This window comes from Ambystoma mexicanum, chromosome 6p (assembly GCF_040938575.1).
Source record: "Ambystoma mexicanum isolate Mex_15411 chromosome 6p, UKY_AmexF1_1, whole genome shotgun sequence".
NCBI lineage: Eukaryota > Metazoa > Chordata > Amphibia > Caudata > Ambystomatidae > Ambystoma > Ambystoma mexicanum.
Window position 1 is genome coordinate 1474622038 of NC_090935.1, and position 12215 is coordinate 1474634252.

Genomic DNA, 12215 nt, shown 5'->3' on the forward strand with positions numbered 1-12215 from the left:
CTGCGCGTGGGTGCTGAAACGCCCTGCTCCAGGCTGCTCTGTCCATATGTGCGAGGAGGCGCAGGAGCTCCCCCTCGCACATACAGACACGCAGTGCCCCAGCCAGCATTTCCAATGAGCCATGCAATGCTGGCGAAGCAAAACGCCCCGGCCTTGCATCGCTCAGTGAGCATGTGCGGCTGGGGCACTAAACAGAACTGTCAAAGGGAAATAGTATTTCCTTTGACAGTTCAGCCAGCCCAGAAGCACTCCCTCAGCTGGAAAAAGCAGCAGAGGGGAGTACTCATTGTTTAACTGGGCTGGCTCCTTAGCTCCTCTATAATGGGTGAGGGGGCCACTGGGTGGGCGCCCCCTCGCCATTATGGAATTGCCGCCAGACTCGGACTGGCCTATAGGTCAATGCATGTATCAAAAATGAAAAATGTTAGTGTGTGCCATTTAAAATGGGCCACCTTTTTGGCCAATGTGTGCCTGTTTGATGAGTTACTTCACTATGCAGTTAGATTTTGACCATTGAGCAGTTAGTAATTTCGACCATTGTTGCTGAATAAATATTCTTTAAATATCACAATTAACTTACATTTTAACACTAAGCACCCCCGTGGGTACTATTGAAACAGCCTGTGACTAAAGGAATGAATATCCATTTACAACTGCGGGACACTTTTTCATTGGTATCTGAGACAGTTTCATTCTTCTGCCCGACCATGTGAGCAGCCCCTGCCATTTCTTCCAATATTTAGATTTCATGCTAGCCTCTCACGGCCCCCCTGGGATTCGGCCGCTGTCCCCTGCAGGGAGGCGCCCCACAGTTTGAATACTGCTGCTTAACTGGTTGTTGATTTGTCTGGTTGGCGGGAAAGGTAGCAAAGTCAGGGCACCAGGTGAACAGACAAACAGAAGTTGCCCTTAGCATCTTGTCTTCACCATCTGCCCGGGAAGGAACTGCCTTGGCAAGCTCTGATTTGAGGTGCTTCCGGGTCACATGACTAGGCATTCTGTTGGTGGATAGGCTGGAGGTATTAGGGTGGGGAGAGGCACAAAGGAGAGCTGGGGAAAGTGTCCCAAGAATACAGATTAGGTGAAATTCAAGTGGAAAACCAATGGACTACAAAGAGTGCAGCAAACATGTACCCTTGCTTCAAGAGCAGCATGGCTTATGTACGTACACACTATGATAAATGCAGTGAATTATGCAAGCCTTAGTATGGTGCTTCTGGGTCACATGACCCAGCAGTATCAACCCTTCAGTTGCAGGAAAGGGCTGGAAGTTGCAGAGCAATGGAGATGGATTAAGGAGTACTGGACAAAGGGGCTCAAGAGTACAGTTTAGGGAAATTCAAGTAGGAAACCAATTGGTCAAACAGAGCACAGAATACACTTGCGACTGCGTCATAAACAGTGTGACATCTGTGCACACTCTGAAAAGTGCAGGGAATTTAGCCAAGCAACGGCACCTTGCTTCTGGGTCACAAGACCAGGGCTGGAGGAGGCAGGGGAAGGAAGAAGGATAAGGGGAGGTGCGTTGGAGAAATGGCATCAGGAGCACAGGTTAGAGGAATCTCAAGTGGCAAACCAATAGGCCGCAATGAATACAGGAAACACTTCCCCTTGCATTGCAGTGCGGCTGTTAGGCAGAATTACATGCAGTACCCTTTGGGAACACTACACACAATTAAGACTACAGGTGTAAGTACAATCCCACCTTTAGCATAAGTCTGTACTACACAGTTTTGTGGTAGCAGGGCTGAGCAGCCAGGCTTATCTCAAGATGGATGTGAGCAGTACAAGGTGATACACAAAGGACTTGCAATTACTGTGGTTCAAACAAACACTTACTCAAGGTTTCTTGGTAAAACAATCTTAATTTATTTACACAGTGATTTAGAAAAACATTCCACTAGCAATAAACCGCTCAATATCACACTATAATACACTCCAGCAACCAAACCAATACGTTTCTGAGCAAGTTAGGCTACGCAGAAGTGAGAGCAAAATGAAATGGCACTTGAGTAACTTTAAATAGGAGTAAAAGACACAAGTTATAAGAATTAAACACAAATACTTTCTTGGGTAGTGCAAATTGTTTCAGTTCACTGTTAGAGGCAGTTCAATTCAATAGGCCTGGGCCACAGTCAATGGACCAGTGTCTTGGTTAGGATAGCACAGTTCTGGTAGTAAACGGTTAAGTCTTTGCCAATGTTCTCAGAAATAGTTTGCACAAAAAAGAGTTATATGTCGGATTAGGAGCGAACAAGACTCCAAAGTTAGGAAAGTTTCACAAACTTTCTCCGCTGCAGAGAGGATTTCTCAACCGCATTTGAACAGTACCTTGGTAATGAAGAAAAGCTGTAGCCGAGGCAATTGTTCCTGGCACTTCCTGCAGATCTCGCTGTTCCTGGGCCTCAGCCGTGGGGACAAGAGAGAGGACGTCGGGAGGTTCCTGCACTGCACGGGGATGGATCCACAAACTTGGCAAAACATTGGTTTAAGGTGTGAGTGCCTTAAAGTCCACAAGCTGGTATCCTTCTCAATGGCTATCCGGTTTTCTACAGCACTCTGAAGAAAATTCGACCAGTATAGAGACGGCTTCCAGGTGGCTTGCGAGTTGGTTGTTCCCACCAGCTAAAGGGAAAAAGTCGTCTTTGAAGGGGCTTCTCTGTCGAGGGAGTTTCAGGCAATTCAGACCTGCAGCAGTGCTTCAACGGGCAAACCAACGGTCCAAGAGTTGCAGCAGTCATCTTCCTTCAGCTCGGCTTCGGTTCTTTTGTTCCAGTGGTCAACTCTGCCTTCCAAGTCCCAGAGACGTGCCTTTTAAACAGTTTCCTCCCTTTCATTCCAGCCTAGCTGCCACTCACCCAGCAGGGTGGCTGTCCTTGCCGGACAGTCAGCCAGCCAATCATACCAAAGTGCATTCAGGTCTCCAAGGGTACTAAGCACAGGGAGTTTCGGGCACTTCCCTAACTTCCTGTCCACCCCAGACACTCAGGCGCCAGAGGCGGTCTTCAGTTCTGAAGCCTGCCAAAGGCAAACGAACAAAGGGACCAAACCTGTTTGCCGCGCAGAGACAAACACTAGAAGGACCTTTCCGAAAAGAAATGGTGAAAAAAGTCGATCAGAACCTGTTTTTACAGAGGGGGCTCAGACGCCATCTTGATAAACATGGCTCTGGTGGATTTTAGCTACCAGAGCGTTTAAACGGGTCGTGGTCGTGAAAATCATGGTAATACCACTACTCCCAGCCATTCTGAGAGAAAAGGGTAGAATTTGAGTGCTACATGAGTTTTCTAGGCATAGGGAATACTAGGTATTCCCTCCAGCTCTCTGCTGTTGGGCAGTGTGTGCTGGGTCTAGCAATTTAAAAAGACTAGCAAAGTCAATTTAACTTTACATTCACTGGAAGACAGTAGTTAGTCCCAGAGAAGGTATTTAAACCTTGAGAAGTCTGAAAGACATCCCTGTGCCACTGCACTGAGGGTGCTGTGTGACACACAAGAAAAGATGATGCCTATGGAGTTGTCTAAAACTCCATATACAAAGAACACAAACGTAAAACACACATCAAAATACATGAAAGAGTGGGGAATAAAAAGGCTCAAACTCTGTGCAGGTAAAAAAATCACATCCTCAAAATCCAGCAAAGTTCCTGGGGGTCTCTAAGGTAAGGGAAATTAGCACATTTATGAGAATTCTCCCTAACAGTGGCTTATGTGCGCACTATGAAAAAAGTGGGGATTTTAGCCGAACTTCGAAACAGTGCTTCTGGATCATGTAAGCCAGCAGGGTAAACCAATAAAGTGGCGGACATGTGGAGGTGTTAGGCAAGGTGAGAGGGATAAAGGAAAGATGCAGAAAGGTCATCTGGAGTGCAAATTTGAGAATATTTTTAGCTGGAAACTAGTAAGCCACAAAGAGTGCTGGATACACCTAATATTGTTTTCCGAACTGCATTGCTTACGTCTTATAGAGTGTGCAAAGCAAACTGAAAACACACCAGCTGGCTTTTTTCGTTCTTTGTAAATATGCAGACGCTGTGTGTACAAAAACATAAAGAACAACCTGAGCAGCACATTATTTATTACTCATTCATTTACTGTGGTTTTAGATGCGAAAGGATTGGATAGAGGAGCAGAGGAGGAACAATGATTGTGCACCTAATGAACTTGTTTTCTCTTCATGCCTCATTGTATTCATGTGGTGACTAACATTCTCAATTTATGTTCTCATTCTAAAGCAACCATGAAGGCCTATGAAAGAACACTTGAAAGGGGAAGACTTAAAGCTTCACAGGCACCTCCTGGTATGTAAACCTTTATAAATTAAGTATCCTAGGAATTTCTTGATACATATGCTTTCAAAAATGTGCTCTGTTACGTTAATTGCCTAAATTGGATGTGCTAAACATTTTATAATTTTTCATCACACACAATAGCCAACTTGATATTGCCTTGTGCAATCACGTGCATTCTTTTGAATACCTTCTTTTTACCGTGGTATCTAGCAAACAGTTGGCTCCCATGAGCATTCTTTCTCCATTCACCATTCATTCTCTCCTTATTGGCACACTCCCTGATTGTCCAGAATTGGAATTTCTGTGCAACAGAAGGCAAATAGAACTTTACTGGGCCACGTCATGCTGATTCCACAAGAAGAAAGCCTTCAACATCAGGCCCCTACAAAAGACTTTCCAGGAGGAAATTTGTCGAGAGGTCGCATGAAATTCAGTCGGTACACTCTGCAGGCATAACTGTGCAGTTTAGGACTCTAAAATAGTGGACTCCTCAAAACAAACACTCCCTATCCCCAAAACTATCAGAATTAGGAATCCCAATGAAAGAATATCACCCAGACCCAAACCTTCCCCCTTCAACTTTCTTACCCACACTTCCTACAGTCATGATCCCTCTGTGAACACCTTCATGCTGCCAGCCCTTTCCATACAAACCAGCCATTGCTGTCACTAATCCCCTCCCATCCCCCACTTTGCACTGTCTCCTCTAGTCACTCATAGCCTCACACTCCAGAACCACCCTTACTCTCCCTCAATCTGGCATCTTTACCAGACTAGACAACTTCTTTATCCCATTCCACCTCCCAAGGCCCCAATACACACCATTCCTCTTAGACCAAACACAATCTGGCCAATATTGTTCTAAAGTGCCAACCAACTGTACTGGCTGAAATATTGGAAATATTTCCTGCTAAAATAAAAACGTCCTTATTAATACTGATTTTTAAAAAACAGCAGTGCGAGAAGTCTGATCAGTACAGACTGCTAGCCCTGATGGATGTTTCAAGTTACATTTTCTCCATCCTCCTTTTATAGGTATTAACAAAGTGGGTAAATGCTAAAGATATTATACTTGAATACAAGACAGCCTTTAGAAAAGGCATAAGCACGGTGAGCAACAGTTTGATTTTTAAAATACCTAATGCCACGTTATGAAGAAAGCGGGTATATCGCTGTATTCTGCCTTAGATTTTTTAGGGTAGACCGCTCTATACTGTGGTAGAAAATTACAGCTTGGGGAAATAGATGAAGGATTGCTAAAGCTTATAGTTGTACTCCACATGGATAGGGAAGTGAAGATTCGACTTAATAATGAAGTGATGTTGGGCTCACGCAAGGCTCTGTACTGATCCCATGTTTGTTTAATCTGTATTAGGCTGAGCTGGATATGACCTTATGGACAATTTCCCACCTAAAATTGCAGGATTTCTCATCAACATTGCTTTATTCCGAATTTTACATCAACACCAATTGCAGAATTGCATGTTCTGCGGTTGGAATATGAAGAAGCTATTGTCTTCCTTGACTGCTCTCCATTTGGTCTACAGCACGGTTCAAACGCCATGTGTCAGAATATGCTAACCGATGCTCTTCAAATAAACATTGAGAACATGAAAGTTATGACATTTACATTAGCCCATAAGAAAACTAATTTGGTGTGGTATTTAGACACTATTAAATTTGAGATTGCCAACAAGTTTCTGTATTTAGGTTTTTGGTGAACTCAGAGTGTTTTTGTGAATAGCATACACGAGAGAATTACAAAAAAGACCTAAAACCTTATTCACAGAGCGTTTTCCACTAGTATTGCGCCATTATAAAATGCTTCTAAGAATCAGGCCACTAGTCATCATGGTTGCATTGAAAGGGTTTGATTATAAACGTGGTGGGTTCTGACTTTGGGATTATTTTAGAAATCCCTACTATATCTATCACAATCTATGGAACTGATAAGGAGTGAGCTGAGATTAACACCTTTTAATTGTCTCTTTATTGTGATGGTGCTAGTCTTTAAATACACCAATTTAATTACCTGGGTTTGGTTTTTATCTGAAATGAGACAATAGAGATCAGAAATATTGATCCAGCAGTCCATTCTGCACTCTTCTTCTTTCAAGTAATACAATGAGAATGCACAGAGTAATCAGAAAGCATCAGCAGGCAGAGGATACATTCAGACTACTACCATAGGTCCTGGGTTCACAACGCACTTTGAGTAGCAATGTGTGGACCAAGGGTTCTTATATCAGATACAGTGTATAATAACTAGTCACATGAGAAAGAAAGCAATTATGTGGCATTTTGCAAGTTGTTTAATTAAATATTTGAATTGATATTGGCAGATTTCTCGAGGGTTAGGATTCGCTTCCTCAATTGATATTGTTCCTCAATGTGTGCAAAAAAAGTATGAATACATAAGCTATCTCTTGCATTGTACGCCCAGGGATACCATTCAAGTATTATAGAACTGACCATCTGTACAGAGCCAACTCACATCAAATTTTGGATAGTGATTATTGCACAAAATATCAGGGCACAAAAAAACTAAAAAGCCACTTTTATTTTGTAAACACTGGATCAAATATTCCATCAAAAGAAGAAAAAAACAATATTTAATAATTTTGGCCTTCCGCTAGGTCCTTAGTTTGAATTGTGTTTGGTCTTTATTACGCTGTTAATCCTTTGAGTGGTTCGCCTTATTGAGAAAAGTTGTGCTACATTTAAAAACAGAGGGAGCTGAGGAATTCGATTTTTAAGGTAATTCCAAACCTCTCAACGATAGATTCGAATAAATCATTGAAACATATTTACGAGTCACGATCAGAAAATGTATGAAATGAAATACAAAACTCATTAATCAGATTTGATATATACTTTAAAGACCATTTTCACCACATCACAGACAAGCAACTATTTAAAAGACATGTCCACCTTTTAATATTCCACAGCATTGTGTGTATAAATATCCTGATAGAAGGTTGTGCCAAGTGTTAATCAAATTTCCCTTTAACATGTTAGAAATACTTGAGGCAGAAGGACCTAAATGATAAATAGTATGCAAATTATGTAAACATGTGGTGTGTATTGAAATTTGAAGACATCTGTACATAGAATGTGCAAAAAGAGAAGAGATCAGGAACTTTCATTTTCATCGATGTAGACAAACGTCGCGGGGCGTGGGACCCAGGTGGCCCACTGAGACTATTTGCTTTGCAATAAAACCTAGATTTTGGGAATACAACCTTGTGTCTGGCGTATCAGTTCGTGTGTGGTGATTGTGCCTTGTTTCCATATGCGAGGGTCCCCTAGGGGCCCCTTCAAGATGGCGCCCGAATAGGGACCCTCCCCCACTTGTTCCATTGTGTACGTTGTAAGATAAGGAAGGCGGAGAGAACAGCGAGGACGGGGCGATCGAGCTGGGATCAAGAGGTTTTCGGGGCACCCCTGCGAAAGAGATGAGAGATTCCTTTGCAGATCTGCACACAACTGATCCCTGATCCATGTGCCCGGCCAGAGAACAAGGAGGCGAGGGTCCCGAAACGAGGCAGAGTGAGCCAAGATACGCAGACACAACGTCATTGGTTGCGTCAGTATATGGACGAATTGTGTCTTGAAAAGACAACTTGATTGATCAGGTGAGTCGTGCCCCGATTCAAAAGTGATCCTGATATTGGTTGAGAGTTGATTTTGCAAAATCAAACACCCAGTGTAAGTTTGATTAGCCAAGGGCAAGGTTAAAACATGCCTGGGGTATTGTCCACCCTAGCAGGATTTTTCCGCTGCGACGGACAATCTTTGGAAACTGGCCAGGTCGCGCCACCAATGGGAACGCCGGCGTATGAGATGTTTGTGAAGTATGGTGTGGGAACGATAATGTTTTGTGAGTCTTGGCATAGGCAAACCAGAAAACAGGAAAATCTGCAGTGGCCGAATCATGGGAGTTTTGAGGTGACGAGAATAGATAATTTGGAGCAGGTATTGATGGAAAAGAGAACACGTCCTGCAGCATTTGATATCCTTAGGGACTGGAGAAGGGAAGCAATGGTTCGCTGGAAAAATAGAGAGAAACATGCGCGTAGGCATATGTCAAAAGCAGAGAGAGCAAAAGAAAAGGAAGAGGAGGAGTGGAATAATAGTTTGAGAAAGTCAAATAGATGCGAGCAATTGAGTATAGAAAAGATATACCCACAACGGGAGTTACATTCATCAGACGAATTAATAGATAAAGTATTGACAGATACAAAGCAAGGTCCAAGAAGAGAGACTAAAACGATCACGTCAGTAGCAACTGCTCAGCCCCCTCTTGTTGCTCAGCCCTTCCCAATTGATCAGACACAGGCACAGCCACGCACTGCACAAACAACACCTCCCAGTAGCCAGTCAGCGCCGCAACAGTCACCTCCCGGTCCTGCTGACCCATCCGCACCTCCCTCCCTAGAGATTGGTTCTGTCCCATCTGCCCCTCCCATAATTGAACTTGTGGAGACAGAGGAAGGGGCTGAACAGAGGGGATGTACGAGAGTAACTCGTAGTGCGATTAGCAAGGAGAGAAAGCGAGAGTTGCAAGAACAGGCCAAAATGTATATAGATGGGAATGATGAAACGGCAGCGATGGCCTCAATATTCGACTTCAGCAGGAGCAACGAAAGACAGGTAGTGTTGGAATGCATGGGGGAATATTTAGTGGCGAGATGGAAACAGTTAATTGGAAAGCTACCGCCGGAACGATTGTTGGATTTGAATGCATTAGCGCGCTGTAGAGGGAGAGAGGAAGAGATAAGGGAAAATGTAGACCGACTTTTTGAACTTAAGAATGAACTTGATGATGAATATGCTGAAATGTTTGCCACACCAGGGTATAGGAGTAAAGATATTAGGAGAGATAGGACAGAAGCGGTAGAGCCCTATATACAGCGGCGATATTTGCCGTCGACAAGACACAGGCGATAAACTAAAAGTATGTGTAAGAGAGGCGTTAAAATGGATTTCAGATCCTAGCATCCCCACAATGGAAATACATTAAATGTTTAATGAGTACCCCTTGCCAATGAGAATAGAAGCACTACGAACAATGGTTGAAGTGCTACTCCAGCAAGTGGCGGGACACAATAGAGGAAGAGGAAGTGCACAAGGCAGAAGTAATTTAAACATGCATGGAGGGCCTCTGGGATTGAATCGGTGTGCATACTGCAGAGAGGAAGGTCACTGGCGAGCGCAATGTCCACATCTGCAGAATAGAAATGGTTATGGCAAAAGAAGACAGCATAGGGGGCATCCAGGAACTAATGGGCAAAATAGAAATAGCGTGCAGCAGCACCAGAATGGTCAAGGGAATGGTACCCAAAATCAGAAACTAGCACAGAATCAAACTTCTACTCCGAATCAGAGCCATCAAAACATGCAAAATGGAAATAGAGGTAGGGGCGGGAACATTTTTGATACCCGATCGGGTGCGTACTATAGTAATAGTAGCGATTACACATCGGATGATGTGTTGTTTCCCCCATAGGAAAGCCCAGGACATGGGTCGGAACCAGTGTTTATTCCTGTGAATCAGAAAGGACCCTACGTAGAAATGAAAGTCGGGAATGGAGAGCATAGCTTTCTCATAGATACGGAGGCACAAAAGTGCTCAATAGATCATCACTTGGTTCCAGAAATGCCACTGTCGGGGCAAAGAAACATTTCAGTACGGTTCGTAGGCACCCCAGTGATAAATCCTGTGTCCCAACCAGTAACAGTGACATTAGGCCCATTCACTGAATATTGTCCATTTCTTTTAACAGAGAATTGTGGGGAGAACCTTTTGGGATTAAATCTATTGAAACAACTGAGTGCAGTTATCCACTGTACACCAGATGGAGTATTTTTGACTATATCACCACAAAATGTACCGGTATCTGAATTTGTGTCCAAACCTTTGCCAGGAGAATTGAGTGAGGTGCCAACTTGTATCTGGGCAATGAATGACAATGATGTGGGATGTTTGAAGATAGAACCAGTGAAAATTGCTTTGAAAGAAGGAGTAACGTTACCACATATACCACAGTACAAAATCTCAGCAGAAGGAGAGAAAGGATTGAAAAGTATTGTTTCTAATTTGGTAAGATTGGGAGTGATTGAAGAGATTACTGGCAGTACTTGTAACAGTCCCATTCTTCACGTGTATAAGAAAGGAGGTAATGAGGTACTGTATCGTTTCATAATTGATCTGCATGCTTGAACAAGGTGGTATATCCTCAGTTCCCATTGGTTCCAGATGTTACCAACATTTTGACAATGATACCTGCCTCGGCTGATTACTTTAGTGTTATTTACTTGAAGAATGCGTTCTTCACCATTCCAGTACACAAGGAAAGTAGATATTTGTTCGCCTTCACACTAGGAGGACGATCATTCACATTCACACGCATTCCACAAGGCTACACAGAGAGTCCGAGTATTTACAGCAGAGCATTGAAAGAACAACTAGATATGCTAGAATTACCGGCAGGTTGCATATTGTTACATAATATAGATGATTTATTGATCGCAGCAGACACATAGGAGATTTGTAAAAAGAGTACGGTGTTGGTATCCATTTAGCAGGACATGGCCATAAAGCAAGCTTAAAGAAATCCCAATATTGTCGAAAGGAAGTGACTTATTTGGGTTACCTACTTTCGAGAGAAGGGAGAAGACTGACGCCAGAAAGAATAGAGAGCATTTCTGGTATGCCTATTCCAAAGACACAGAAAGGAGTCAGAGCCATAATAGGCATGGCTTCTTATTGTCGGCAGTGGATTGTAAACTTTGCATTGATTGTGAAGCCAATGGTGGAGTTGACAAAGAAGGATGTTGTAGTGCCTTTGCAATGGAATGAAGAATGTCAGAGAGCATTTGATCTGCTCAAAACTGCATTGTGTTCTGCTCCAGTTTGGGGCACACCAAATTATAAAAACATTTTCAGATTGTTTGTTCACGAGAGTGAAGGTTGTGCGTTGTCCGTTTTGACAAAGGAACAAGGTGGAAGAAATAGGCCATGCGGCTATTTTTCTTCCGCGCTGACCCTGTAGCGTGCGCACTACCAAGATGTTTGCGAGATATTGCAGCGGCTGCTGCGTCAGTGAAACAAACCGAAGGAATGGTATTGGGGCACACCTTAATTTTGATGGTGCCACATGCCATAGACGTTCTACTAAATAGAACGGAGACACAACACCTCACCTCTGCTAGATTGACTAGATATGAAATTGTCCTTTTTGCACCACACATCCAAATTATGAGATGTAGCGCTTTGAATCCTGCAGAATGAATGCCACTTCCCACGAAAGAACTCGGTGAGAATGATACACCTCCCCATGATTGCTTAATGGTTACTGAGGAAGAAACAAAAGGGAGAATTAATTTAAGAGATACCCCACAAAAAGAGCCCGACGGAGAATTGTTTTGTGACGTCTCCTGTTTTAAACTACCTGATGGCACATCAACTGCTGCCTATGCTATCACCATGTTAAAGAGCATTGTAGAGAGTAAAAGTATCCCCTACAACTCTGCACAAGCGGCGGAGATAACAGCCTTGACCAGAGACTGTGAGATTTCTGAGAAACTGAGTGTAAACATATATACTGACAGCCAATACGCCTTTGGCGTGGTTCATAACTTTGGCCGACTCTGGGCTGAGAGAGGGTTCCTGACATCACATGGGGCCAGGATCCAACATGGCCCTTTCATTGTACGATTGCTGTCTGCACTTACGTGTCCGAAGCACTTAGCAATAGTGAAATGCGAGGCGCATAAAAAAGTAACATGTAAAGTGGGAGAGGGAAACACATTTGCAGACAGAATTGCGAAGTAAACGGCCACTGACTTGAATACCAAAATGTTAACAGTACAGTCAGAGGAAGTGCCCTGCATGATAGAAAATGGAATTGCTGCTATCAAA

At 43.3% G+C, this 12215-nt stretch overlaps 1 protein-coding gene across 1 annotated transcript in view; it reads left to right on the top strand.

Moving 5' to 3' along the window:
- Positions 1-12215, top strand: part of LOC138510558 (serine/threonine-protein kinase MRCK beta-like) — a 2015755-nt gene that overhangs the window by 1391621 nt on the left and 611919 nt on the right. The window contains exon 18 of the mRNA XM_069626316.1: positions 4235-4300. Coding sequence (XP_069482417.1) covers positions 4235-4300 — 66 coding nt within the window. The remainder of the gene's footprint in view (positions 1-4234; positions 4301-12215) is intronic.